This window comes from Pelophylax lessonae (assembly GCF_965119305.1).
Source record: "Pelophylax lessonae genome assembly, chromosome: 11".
Classification (NCBI taxonomy): Eukaryota; Metazoa; Chordata; class Amphibia; order Anura; family Ranidae; genus Pelophylax; species Pelophylax lessonae.
The window spans coordinates 36,348,152-36,360,749 of NC_138778.1; the positions used below are offsets into that span (position 1 = coordinate 36,348,152).

The 12,598-nt window shown below is 45.1% G+C and overlaps 1 protein-coding gene across 2 annotated transcripts in view; it reads right to left on the reverse strand.

Moving 5' to 3' along the window:
• Positions 1 to 2,236: 2,236 nt before the first annotated feature.
• KIAA1755 overlaps positions 2,237 to 12,598 on the reverse strand; it is a 140,365-nt gene continuing 130,003 nt past the window's right edge. For both annotated transcript variants that reach the window (XM_082272012.1, XM_082272013.1), the window contains exons 20-21: positions 7,510 to 7,752; positions 2,237 to 2,581 (exon numbers count right to left, since the gene is read on the reverse strand). In XM_082272012.1, coding sequence (XP_082128138.1) covers positions 2,427 to 2,581; positions 7,510 to 7,752 — 398 coding nt within the window. In that variant the 3' untranslated portion in view covers positions 2,237 to 2,426. The remainder of the gene's footprint in view (positions 2,582 to 7,509; positions 7,753 to 12,598) is intronic.

A 12,598-nucleotide genomic window follows, 5' to 3' on the forward strand; every position in this document is an offset into this window, starting at 1 on the left:
CTACAGCTGAGGTGGGAGACTCTGTCCATAGGACAACAATCAGTCGTATACTGCACAAATCTGGCCTTTATGGAAGAGTGGCAAGAAGACAGCCATTTCTTAAAGATATCCATAAAAAGTGTCGTTTAAAGTTTGCCACAAGCCACCTGGGAGACACACCAAACATGTGGAAGAAGGTGCTCTGGTCAGATGAAATCAAAATCAAACTTTTTGGCAACAATGCAAAACGTTATGTTTGGCGTAAAAGCAACACAGCTCATCACCCTGAACACACCATCCCCACTGTCAAACATGGTGGTGGCAGCATCATGGTTTGGGCCTGCTTTTCTTCAGCAGGGACAGGGAAGATGGTTAAAATTGATGGGAAGATGGATGGAGCCAAATACAGGACCATTCTGGAAGAAAACCTGATGGAGTCTGCAAAAGACCTGAGACTGGGACGGAGATTTGTCTTCCAACAAGACAATGATCACATAAAGCAAAATCTACAATGGAATGGTTCACAAATAAACATATCCAGGTGTTAGAATGGCCAAGTCAAAGTCCAGACCTGAATCCAATCGAGAATCTGTGGAAAGAACTGAAAACTGCTGATCACAAATGCTCTCCATCCAACCTCACTGAGCTCGAAGCTGTTTTGCAAGGAGGAATGGGCAAAAATTTCAGTCTCTAGATGTGCAAAACTGATAGAGACATACCCCAAGCGACTTACAGCTATAATCGCAGCAAAAGGTGGCGCTACAAAGTATTAACTTAAGGGGGCTGAATAATTTTGCAAGCCCAATTTTCAGTTTTTTATTTGTTAAAAAAGTTTGAAATATCCAATAAATTTCGTTCCACTTCATGATTGTGTCCCACTTGTTGTTGATTCTTCACAAAAAATTATAGTTTTATATCTTTATGTTTGAAGCCTGAAATGTGACAAAAGGTTGCAAAGTTCAAGGGGGCCGAATACTTTCGCAAGGCACTGTATGTGGACACCCCTCTGAATTATTGAGTTGTTGCCAGTCAGGGGTACTGTTAATGATACAGCATAGAAAGTAATTTAATTAATTGCGGGATTCTAGCTTTTTTGGCAAAAGTTTGGAGAAGGCTCTTTTCTGTTTCAGCATGAACATTCTCCATGCACTAAGCCAGGCCCCTGGCTGGGACCCTTCAATTCAAGCCTGGGGCTCTTCCCACTGATCCTGGGGCCCTTTACTCTCATTGCAGGGCCCTTTATTACGGTCCAGCAGCAGGACAAGTTTTCACTTTCACAAGTTTTGCAGTGGGCTCCCTTCCTGCCATCCTGGGGCCTCCCCACGGTGGTGGAATGCCAGGGCCCAGTCGCAAGTGTGACCTTTGCGATCCTGGAAGTTCACCCACTGGTGTCAGTAGTTTTTATTTATTTTTTTTTTACAATGTCACTGACTATGACTCTGTCCATTCAGAAAAGGAAGGAGCTGGTAAATTACATATTTACCAGCCCCTTCCTGGTTCTCTATTGTGACACAGGGGGAGGGAGCACAGTGGGGGGGAGGGGCCAGGGGAGCACACAGGGGCGGGGGCAGTATACAGAGGAACCAATCTCCTCCATTTTCTTCCTGCAGCTACAGGAGAAAAAAGGAGGACAGTGATTTCTCTACATGCTGCATCCGCTGCCTCTCTTATCCAGGTGTACAGGGGAGCAGCACAGGCCCCCTGGAGCATGGGGCCTGGTTGCAATTGCAACCCCTGCAACCCCTGTAGTTACACCCCTGACCCAGACCTTATCCCTACCGAACACCTTGTGGGATGAATTGGATGTCTAATTGAGCTCCAGGTCTTCTCTTCCAACGTCAGTACCTGACCTCACAGATTCTCTTCTGGCTGAAAGGGCACAAATTCCCACAGACATACAATGAAATCTTGTAGAAAGCCTTCCAAAAAGAGTGTAGGCTGTTATACCCACAAAGGGGTATCCAACTCAATATTAATGCTCATGGTTTGGAATTGGATGCCCAACAAGCTCATAAAGATGTGATGGAGATTTCTGCAGAAATGTTTGGCCATATAGTGTATGCAGTGTATTAATATATGAAATATATGTGTAAAATTTATAGACAGTTTATACATGCAAACATTTCCAAATTCAATAAAAAAGCAAAGCCTGTGAGATTTGCAACCCAGTGCAAATAACTCTTTATTTAATCAGATATTTCAGACTCAAAGAGACCAGATGAATTGTTCCAAAATAAATACATGTATCTGGCTAAGGGCAGGAAAATAATTTCTAATGATCTCTTTTAAAATATCACGCAGCCACACAGAAATTTGAGATTACATTGTTGAAGCGTTCTAGTGTCCACTAGAACATCGCATATTTATTTACATATATAAGAAATTCATATAAATAATACAGATGAGTTAAGTAGACATTTGGATGATTGCTCCCTAGGTCATTGCGCTCATGGGATGTTGTTTGCCGGGGGCTTGTCCATAGCATGATGAGTACGCCAGCAGTCCAAGGGATAACACATGTTGTTATGGGTGAGTGGTGGATGGCTGGAATCCGGTGAGCTGAACCCACTCACGCTTCCCTCGGAAGAGCCTGAACTGGCCGCTAAAATACACCACAAAAAAATTATCCATCGGTTAATTTCTAGATAAAATATACTGAAATGGCCTTATTGCATATAAAATATAGCAGACTGAAATGTTAAACTGGAAGGAACGAAAAAAAAAGTGCTTCAGCTGTTATGTTGTAAAGGGAAAGCATAGTGTATATCACTGCTATTAAACCATTGTATTCCTTAAAGCCAGTGGCGGTTGGTGCTCCATGTGTCGGGGGAGGGGGCGGCAGACGGACCTGACCACGGACCACACCAGCTCCAGCCCACACCACACACCATACCCCCTCCCCCTCTCGCCCGCTCACTCTCCCTGTGCTGCCCCTGGACTGACTCCAGACTGGTCCAGTCTCCTCCGTGTCCCCCTTCGTTGGTCGGGCTTCCCCTGCGTCTCCTCCCTCCTCCTCCTTCGCTAATAGCATGGCTTCTCCTATCGGCCAATCAGGAAACGGGTCTCAGGACCCGCTTCCTGATTGGCCAGGAGGAGAACCTGTGTGACAATAGGGAATATTAATTCGCTATTGTCATACAAGCGGGTGGGCTCAGGGCGCAGTGCTCTGCGCCCCGAGCCCACCCTTTTTTGAGCCTCTGGCTCTAATCCCGTGCTTCAAAAAAAAAAAAAAATCTCCCATTGGAATCCATGCATCTGCCGCCCTGCATGTAGATTAGGGGGCCGGGCGCATGGATGGGGGGGCGCCACCCCTGCGCCCCTAATTGATGGACCGCTACTGCTTAAAGCTGAACTCCAGGAATCACACAAAAAGAACACCCTTGCAATACCCTTCTGCAAGAGTTAAATGCTTGTTAAGTCTAGGAGAATAAGGCTGTAAAAATTACCTTATTCATCACTTTGGCAGGCATTTCTTCTTTGGCAGGCATTCATCTCTTCTCTCAGTTGCTCTGGGTTGTGGTTGAGCCCTCAATATCCCTCATGTACAATGCGGTCCATTGGTCCTGCATTGTATTTGACGACATCATTGCGTGACCACCAGCCAGAGCAACTTAGAAAAGAGGCTTCAGGGGTTGGTAAAAAAACAACAAGGGGCCCCACTGCAAGGGTGGTATTTGTTTAATTCCCAGGAATCAGCTTAAGGCTCCATTCACGTACATGCAAATTGAATGCGTTTTGAACTGCAACCGATTTGCATGACATGTAAATTAGACAGGTTTTCTATGGAGCCGGTTCACATATGTGCGGTGCAGAGGCAGCACCCATTTACTGCATATGTAAAAAGAGCCCTGTGCGTTTTTTGAGCACTGCGGTGTTGTTCAGATGTGAATTCCAGGCTATTGCCTTCTATGCGAACACATCTGAATTGCACATCAAAACAGTTTTAAACACAAATTCAATTCGAAAAAAAAAAACAAAACAAAAAAAAACAGTGTAGGGTCCCCCCCCCCCCCCAGTTAATACCAAGCCCTTTCAGGTCTGGTACGGATTTTAAGGGGAACCCCAAGCTAAAATGTAAACAAAAATGCCATGGCCCCCCCCTCCAAAATCCATAACAGACCCTTATCTGAGCATGCAGTGGATGAGTGAGCACCCCCTCTCCCTTCTGAACCATACCAGGCCACATGCCCTCAACATGGGGGGTGCTTTGGGACAGGGGGACCCCCCCAAAGAACCTTGTCCCCATTTTGATGGGGACAAGAGACTCTTTCCCACAATCCTACTGAGGAAGTCTGGGTCCTGTGTTATTTTAAAATTATTGGCGTGGGGTTCCCCTTAAAATCCATACCGGACCCGAAAGGGCTGGTATAGATGGGGGTGGGGAGGACCCCCTCACCATTTTTTTCATGATTTTTAATAGCCGGCAATGTATATATTTTTTTTAATTCAGCTGTCAGTGGGGAACCCCGCTGACAGCTGGTGAGTCATCCGCTGTTATGGACGTGGCGGCCGGCTTCCCGGCCCACTCCTTTTACAACCAGCTAATTTAAAAAAAGACAGCGGTGGCCGCCAGCTCCAGAAATTTGCATCTGAACCGCTTCCTAAGTCGCAGCTGAATAGCCGCTTAAGAAATTTTCAGTGAAAATGGAGGGGAAATTCGCACCGGACATGTGTGAACCTAGCCTTAATGTGTAACTCCAGCCAAAATATTCTCAGTTCTTGCTAGGAGAGAAAGGGTTAGAACCAATGTCAAAGTCTTATAACTGTCCGAGGCCCTGTTGGGGAGATTTCCTATTACTTCCTGCCCCAGATTGAAAACATTGTCATTGGGGCAGAAAGTGAGGGAAATCACTGCAGTGGAGACCCAGACAACAATGGAAACTGCTAGTGGTTGTAATCATTCGCTCCTATACTGAAAGTTAAAAAAAAAAAGTTACTGGAAATCTATTTTAAAGCCACTCACCTGAATGCCCGTCCAATTAGGATGAGCAGCTGTGTCCACGTAGCCACTGCATTCCCACAGACTTAAGCCTCATTCACATGGGCGCACTACATCATACATCCGTGTAAGGGCCATGTTTGTTTGTATGGAGGTGCACATATGTTCTGTGCATCCCTGTACAGGCAGTCTTTCTCATGTCAATTGGGAGGCAGCAGCTGCACGGGCACATGCGCTGCTCCCAATTTGACAGCTGTGCGCGCTCTGGGCCGCGCCTCCATGCGGCTCTCAAATTAGGAGCAGCACCTGTGTTCTTGCAGCTGCTGCCTCCCAATTGACATGAATGGGACTGCCTGTACAGGGATGTATGGAACACCTGCATATCCCAGTGTGGGTGTACATTGTAGTACATCTCTGTGAATGAGGCCCTATATGTGTTGAATGCATGAAACATCTGGCAGTTCAAACTGCATAAACAAATGGCCCATTCCTATTGTACGGTCTCAGCATCCATGTGAGAGACTCCTTATACTGCATACTTCAAACATGAAAGGGAAACACATGATCAGTTCTATTTACAATTTGGATTGCACCAGCCACCTCGGCTTCAGTTTTATTTTATCCCAGCTGTGAATCTCTGATGAAACCACTAATATTGTAAAAATATGCATTAGTTGTATTGCTAGAAGAAAATATATTTTACTTCTTTCAAGTCAAGTCCTTTTATCTTTCAGGCTGCATTGACATCTAAGCAGTTCCCCGCGGTATAACGTCAGAAACCACAGGAAAGCTGCAATAAATCAATCAGCTCTGTTTATATTTGTTGGATTGCAGCGTTGTGTTATAGAAAAGACAACATGTGAATGTACTGCATCAACATGCATTTTGGTGTCCAAAGAATGTAAGGCTAAAATTCAGGCAAAACTTCTTTCCTTAGGGCTTACTTTCATTCTTTGTTGCATCTCAGTGCTGCTGTCTTCCTGAACCCTTTTTTTCCACCACTCCCTGTCTACATGCACAACAGCAATGTCTGCATGGCATTTCTCAGGGTGTCCACCCACCTCCTAGATTCATAGAAGCCGTACTAACAGCAATTTCATGGGGGACAATTACAATTTTTTTTTTGCTCAGAGTTGGGCTTTAATTGCTAGCAATAGTGTGATTGGGCTCCTATAGATTGTCCATGTACGGTTAAGCTAAGAGGCCTTAAGCCCCGTACACACGTACCGATTGTCGGCCGTAAATATTCGGCCGACGACCGATCGGCCGATTGTAGGCTTGTTAGTATGATGCTTCCGACAGCCGACAGCGCATTTTCGCCCGAACAGAATCTGTCGTGCAGACTTTAAAATTTTTGTTGGCCGTCACCAGAACGGCCGATTGTTCGCCAGTCAGTACAGAATTCGGCCGACAAACAGCAGATTAGCAAGACTGGGCATGCTCAGAAAAGAAAAAACACACGGAAAGTTAACCATCACATGATAACACTTCTGCAGTCGGCTGTTGTTGGCCGACAAAATTCGTGTGCAGTCTTTTGCACTTTTCAGCCGACAGGACAGCACAAAAGACGGCCGATCGTTCGGCCGACATTCGGTACGTGTGTAAGGGGCTTTAGACTGGACACCCAGATCTGACAAAGAGAGAAGAAACAGTTGAGGGAAAAGTGGGGAAACTGAACAGTGGCTTCTTTACGTTCCTTGTAAATAAAGCCTAGCACCCTCCTAGTGTTGAGCATTTACTTTGGCAACCAAGAAATCATTTGAGCAGGGATTGATTATCTAAAGCCTCGTACACACGCATCGAAAATTGGCCAGGAATTTTCGTCCGACGACCGATCTACCGATTTTCGGCTTGTTAGTATGATGCTTCCGACAACCAACTCCGACTTTTCGGCCGAAAAAAATCTGGTGTGCAGGCTATAAAATTTTTGTCCGCCGTCAAAACGCGGCCGATTTTCGTGCAGTCAGTACAGATTGACAGGGAAAAATCGAATGAGAAAGTCTGGGCATGCTCAGAGAAGAAAGAAAACAAAGAAAGCAAACCAACACATGACATCACTTCTGAAGTAGAATTTTGTTGGGCGAGAAAATTTGTGTACAGTCTAGGCACATTCCAACCAACAAAACACCACTCTCACAAAAGACGGACGATCGGTCGGCCGATAATCGTTGCGTGTGTACGGGGCTTAAGGCTGCTCAGTGCTTCACAGGCTGCTGTTTGTGCAGTGCAGACAGAATGTAGGAGTCATCAAGTTATCCGGTTCCACAGTTTTGGGGTTTTGGGGTATCCCATGACCCCTCTCCCTATCCTAGTTTATTGTACTTAATAAAAACCCAAAAAAGAACCACTAGACTGTTTTCTCAGCAAGTGGAAGAATGAAGAAAATGCTGTGTGCCTGGCTGTGTGTGGCTAAACATGGAAAAAAAAAAAAACGTGGAAATAGGACCACATTTATCAAAGGCTCCTTAGAGAGTGTGCTACAAAAGTATTAGAACATTTTAAATTTGCATCACATTGATCAAAAATTTTTCCAAATGTAGCATGTCCTTTTAAATTTGTAAAGCATGCACAATGATCATAACTTTACTCACTTAAGAAAACGTTGGCTTCCTTTTCATGGAGGGGTTCTGTCCTACAGCATCTCCAGGGCATGTCGGATCCAGGACAACCATGCTGGGGACTGAGAGAACCACGGCCAGAGGAGGTGGAGGAACACGCGCCTAGAGAAACGGCACTGCTAGCGCTGCTCCTGGAGCCCACTGACATGGACCGGGGCAGAGGGGGAGATGTGGGGAATGGTAAAGCAATGGCTGGGGGGGAGTTGAGATTTTCATCTGGAAAAAGAAAGGTGGAAAAGAATAATAGGTCCACCTAGAATCACAGACGTGGCAATCAGTAAAATAGTTAAACATTAATTAGCGTTACATCTTTATGCTTCAAACAACGAGTTTCCCATCTTATTAAGCCTCGGTTCACACTAGGGCGACCTGTGAGGCAACCTGGTCGCCTCACAGGTCGCCGCAGGTCGCCTCCCATAGGGAAGCTGCGGACCCGTTCTAATAGGAGCGACACAAGTCGCTCCGACCTAGAAAAAGGGTCCGGAGCTTCTTTGGGGCGACCAGGAGGCGACCGCCATAGACTTCAATGTTATGAAGTCCGTGGCGGCCGCTCCGAGGTCGCGGCGCGCTGCTCGCACCGCGATCTCGGAGGTCGCCCCGGGAAGTAGCGCCGCGGTAGTGTGAACCGGCGCTTAAGGTGGTTGGACATTTAGTAAGACCTGATATTTTAAAAATATACATTCTAAAATAAATTAAACAAAGAAGAACGTTTTTTATTCCTGAAATATCAACTCTTACTCAACGTTCTTCCACCATTAATAAAGTGATGGAAGACCTGAAGAACAGTCATAGCTTGGTTTCTTCATAGGACCTTTCAATCAATGCCATGGATGCTTTGGCAATTGGACTGTCAAAAATTAAAACACTGTTTAAGAACCCATGAGTCATCCCCCTACATCATTATAGTAGTGATGCAGAGACAGTGGAAGGAATCGGAATAGCGCTGTAGGCTAAAGATCTTTCAGCAACCTTCTCCGTTCATCACAGCAGAGTTTGGTGGTGAGCATAGCAGGAGAGGTAAGTTTTATTTGCTAGCTTTGCAGAGGGCTCTACTGTTCACCTTTTCAAAAAACCAACAGTCGCTTTAAAGCATTTGTTACCCAAGCAGCATTGTTTCCTTTGTGTGAAATCCCTGGTGTTCCTGCCAGTCCCTCTGCTTTCCTATTAACCGGTTGCCGACCGCCGCAAGTACATATACTGCGGCGGTCAGCCCCGGCCAGGCAAAGTGATGTATCGGTACGTCACTAGCCTGTGAGCCAATAGGGGGCGAGCGCGCACCGCCAGAGGCACGCTCCCGCCCCTGCTCATTCACGGACACCTCCGCGAGAGTGACCTGCGGACCCGATGTTCGCTGGTCACTCGCGATCGTCCGCTGTGAAGGGAGAAAGGCAGGCGGCTAATGTAAACGAAGCCGCCTGTCATTCTTCCCTGTGTAACAGCAGAGATCATACGGTCCTGCTATGTAGGACCGTAGATCTCTGCTGTTACATGTAAAGCCACATCCCTGCACAGTTAGAAACACGTCCCTAGGGACAAACTTAACCCCTCCTTCCCCAATAAAGTTAACCCCTTCCCTGCCAGTGTCATTTTACAGTAACAGTGCATATATATAGCACTGATTACTGTAGTAATGTCACTGGTAACCCCAAAAGTGTCAAAAATGTCAGTCAAGGGTCCGATCTGTCCCCCGCAATGTCGCAGTCCCGCAAAAAAATCGCAGATCGCCGCCATTACTCGTCAAAAAAAAAAAACAACAAAAATGACAAAAATCTTTCCCTTAGTTAGTAAACGCAATAACTTTTGCGCAAACCAATCAAAATACGCTTATTGGGATTTTTTTTACCAAACAAATTGGCCAAAAATGTTAAAAAATTTTGATTTTTACGTTTTTTTGGGGGAATTTCATATAAAAAATGTGAAAAATATTGTTATTTTTTCAAAATTGTCGCTCTTTTTTTGTTTAAAGCGCATGATCAAAAAATTGCACAGGTGATCAAATACCACCAAAAGAAAGCTCTGTTCATGGGAAAAAAAGGACTTTAAATTCGTTTAGGTACAGCATTGAATGACCGCGCAATTGTCAGTTAAAGTCACGCAGTGCCGAATCGCAAAATAGGGCCTGGTCAGGAAGGGGGTAAAATCTTCCGGGGCTTAAGTGGTTAAAAACTGACCACACAAAGCAGGAGAACACACCGTGACCATGTCTCTAGCTGTGCTGGGAACTCAGCCTGCTCTCCTCCAATGATCAGACTTGTCCTGACACGCCCTCCCTGTACAGCTTAGGGTACTGCTGTCTCTCCACCTACCAGCTCGTATGCAGCTTAGAACAGGGGGAATGTGATCGCTTATAAAAAAGGAAAAAAGGTATTTATATATATATTTTTTTATAACTATACACAAATGTTTTGCCTTTTATTTCAATTTTAAAACGAATGGGTTGTTTTACAAGATGATGATTTACAATCACTTTTAAGAAATGAAAGGGCTTATTAGGCATGGCAGCCCTAACACTTACCCTTTCTGTTACCCTAACTCTAACCTTTATTGTAACACTATTACTAACCCTCCCTTTAAACCTAACACTAATCATCACTGTAACCATAACATTATCCCTCACACTCACCCTAACACAAAGCCTCACACCAGTGCCAGAATAACAAAGGGACTATTGGAGCTGCAGCTCCAGATCCCTACCTTAATATAGGCATTTAATACAGTGGGGAAAATAATTATTTGATCTCCTGCAGATTTTATAAGTTTGTCCACTTACAAAGAAATAAAGGGTCTGTCATTTTTATCATAGGTGTATTTTAAATGATAGAGGCAGAATATCACCCAAAATTCCAGAAAAAAACACATACAACAAATGCTATAAATTAAGTTGCAGTTTAGTAAGTAAAATGAGTATTTGATCCCCAAGCAAAACATGACTTAGTACTTGGTAGAGAAACCCTTGTTTGCAAGCACAAAGGTAAAATGTTTCTTGTATTTATTGACCAGGTTTGCACACATCTCAGAGCCACTCCTTTGTTGCCCTGGTGGTATGTTTTGGGTCATTGTCATGCTGGAAGACCCATCCATGACCCATCTTCAGTGTTCTGGCTGAGGGAAGAAGTTTCTCATTCAAGATTTTACAAAACATGACCCAGTCCATTGGCCCCTCAATGTGCCTGTACCTTTAGAAGAGAAACAGCCCCAAAGCATCATGTTTCCACCTCCGTGCTTGACTGTAGGGATGGTGTTCTAAGGGTCATAGTCAGCATTTTTCTTCCTCCAAACACGGCGAGTCAAGTTAATGCCAAAGAGCTCAATTTTGGTCTCCTCTGACCACAGCACTTTCTCTTAATCCTTCTCTGAATCATTTAGATGTTGATTGGCATAACAGTACATGTGCCTTCTTGAGGAGGGGGACTCGCCGTGTACGGAGAAGGAAAAATGCTGACTATGACTCTAAGAACACCATCCCTACAGTCAAGCATGGAGGTGGAAACATTATGCTTTGGGGCTGTCTCTCTGCTAAAGGTACAGACTGAATTTGCCGCTTCAAGGGGCCAACGGACGGGGCCATGTTTTGTAAAATCTTGCATGAGAACCTTCTTCCCTCTGAGGATGGGTCATGGATGGGTCTTTCAGCATGACAATGACCCATAACACATGGCCAACGCAACTAAGGAGTGGCTCAAGAAGAAGCACATTAAGCTCATGGAGTGGCCTAGCCAGTCTCCAGACCTTAGTCCCATAGAAAATGTATGGAGGGAGCTGAAACTTTGAGTTGCCAAGAGACAGCCAAGTATCCTTAAGGATTTAGAGAAGATCTGTAAAGAAGAGTGGACCAAAATCCCCCCTGGGATGTGTGACAACCTGGTCACCAAGTGCAAGAAATGTCTCACCTCTTTGCTTGCCAACAAGGGTTTCTCCACCAAGTTCCTCATGTTTTGCTTGGGGATCAAATACTTATTTTAACTCACTGAACTGCAACCCAATTTATAACATTTGTTTCATGTGTTTTTTTCTGGATTTTTGGTTGCTATTCTGTCTCTATCATTTAAAATACACCTATGATAAAAATTATAGACCCTTCGTTTCTTTGTAAGTGGCCAAACTTACAAAATCTACAAGGGATCAAAAAATTATTTCCACTGTATAGGCACTGCCCAAGGCCCCCTGCCAGTAGGGGACCCCATGAGAGGCTCCTGCTACCTCCTGCAGCCGGGGGAATCTGACAGATAGGGGTGATGGCAATTACAAACACAAGTATAACAAGCTCTCCATGAAGCAGCTGAAAGCCACTTCTCCTCCTCTAACCTCCTGCTGCTTTCAGCTGTTTTACTAAGAGCCATAGAGGGACATCTGTGCTTGTAATTGCCCCCTCCTATCGCACCAATCACCCCGACTATGAATCAGATTCCCCCTGCTCTCTGGGCCCCTTTGTGTGCTCCCTCCCCCCCCCTTGTCCCCCTGCAGCACTGCTGGCTTTCCTCCTCTCCTCTCCCAACCGCTGCTGCAGGGGATGTGTCAGGATGGAGAGCGGGGAAGGGGATGTTAAATATATACAGCTTACCAGCTGCTTCCTTGTTTAAACGAACACAGTAGATGATCAGTACCGACCACTGACTCTGTTCATTCATAACTGAAGCACAGTAAACTGTGTTTACTATGCTTCAGTTTGTGAATGAACAGGAGCCTCTGTCTTCTATTCATTCATCTGCAGTGCAGCTGGGGCTACAAAGACAGGGACTGGGGAATGTGTCTCCAGTCCCTTTCTCTATCTCAAAAGTGAGACCTCAGGGATCTGTTTAGACCCCGAATATCTCACCAAAGCCCCACAACAGGCGTGTTAAAAAATTGTAATAATAAAAAAATTCAATTGTAAGAACAATAAAATAAAATAAAAAATAACACCATCCACTGCCCCCTCCTAATCACTAATAACCCTAATCCTCTGTAACCCTAACATTTGCCCTCCTTGTAAGTCCAACACTAAGCCTCTGTGTAGCCCTAACCCCTCTTTTACATGGATGGGCTGGGGTGGTAAAAATAGGGGTTGAGCCACAGTTTTTCT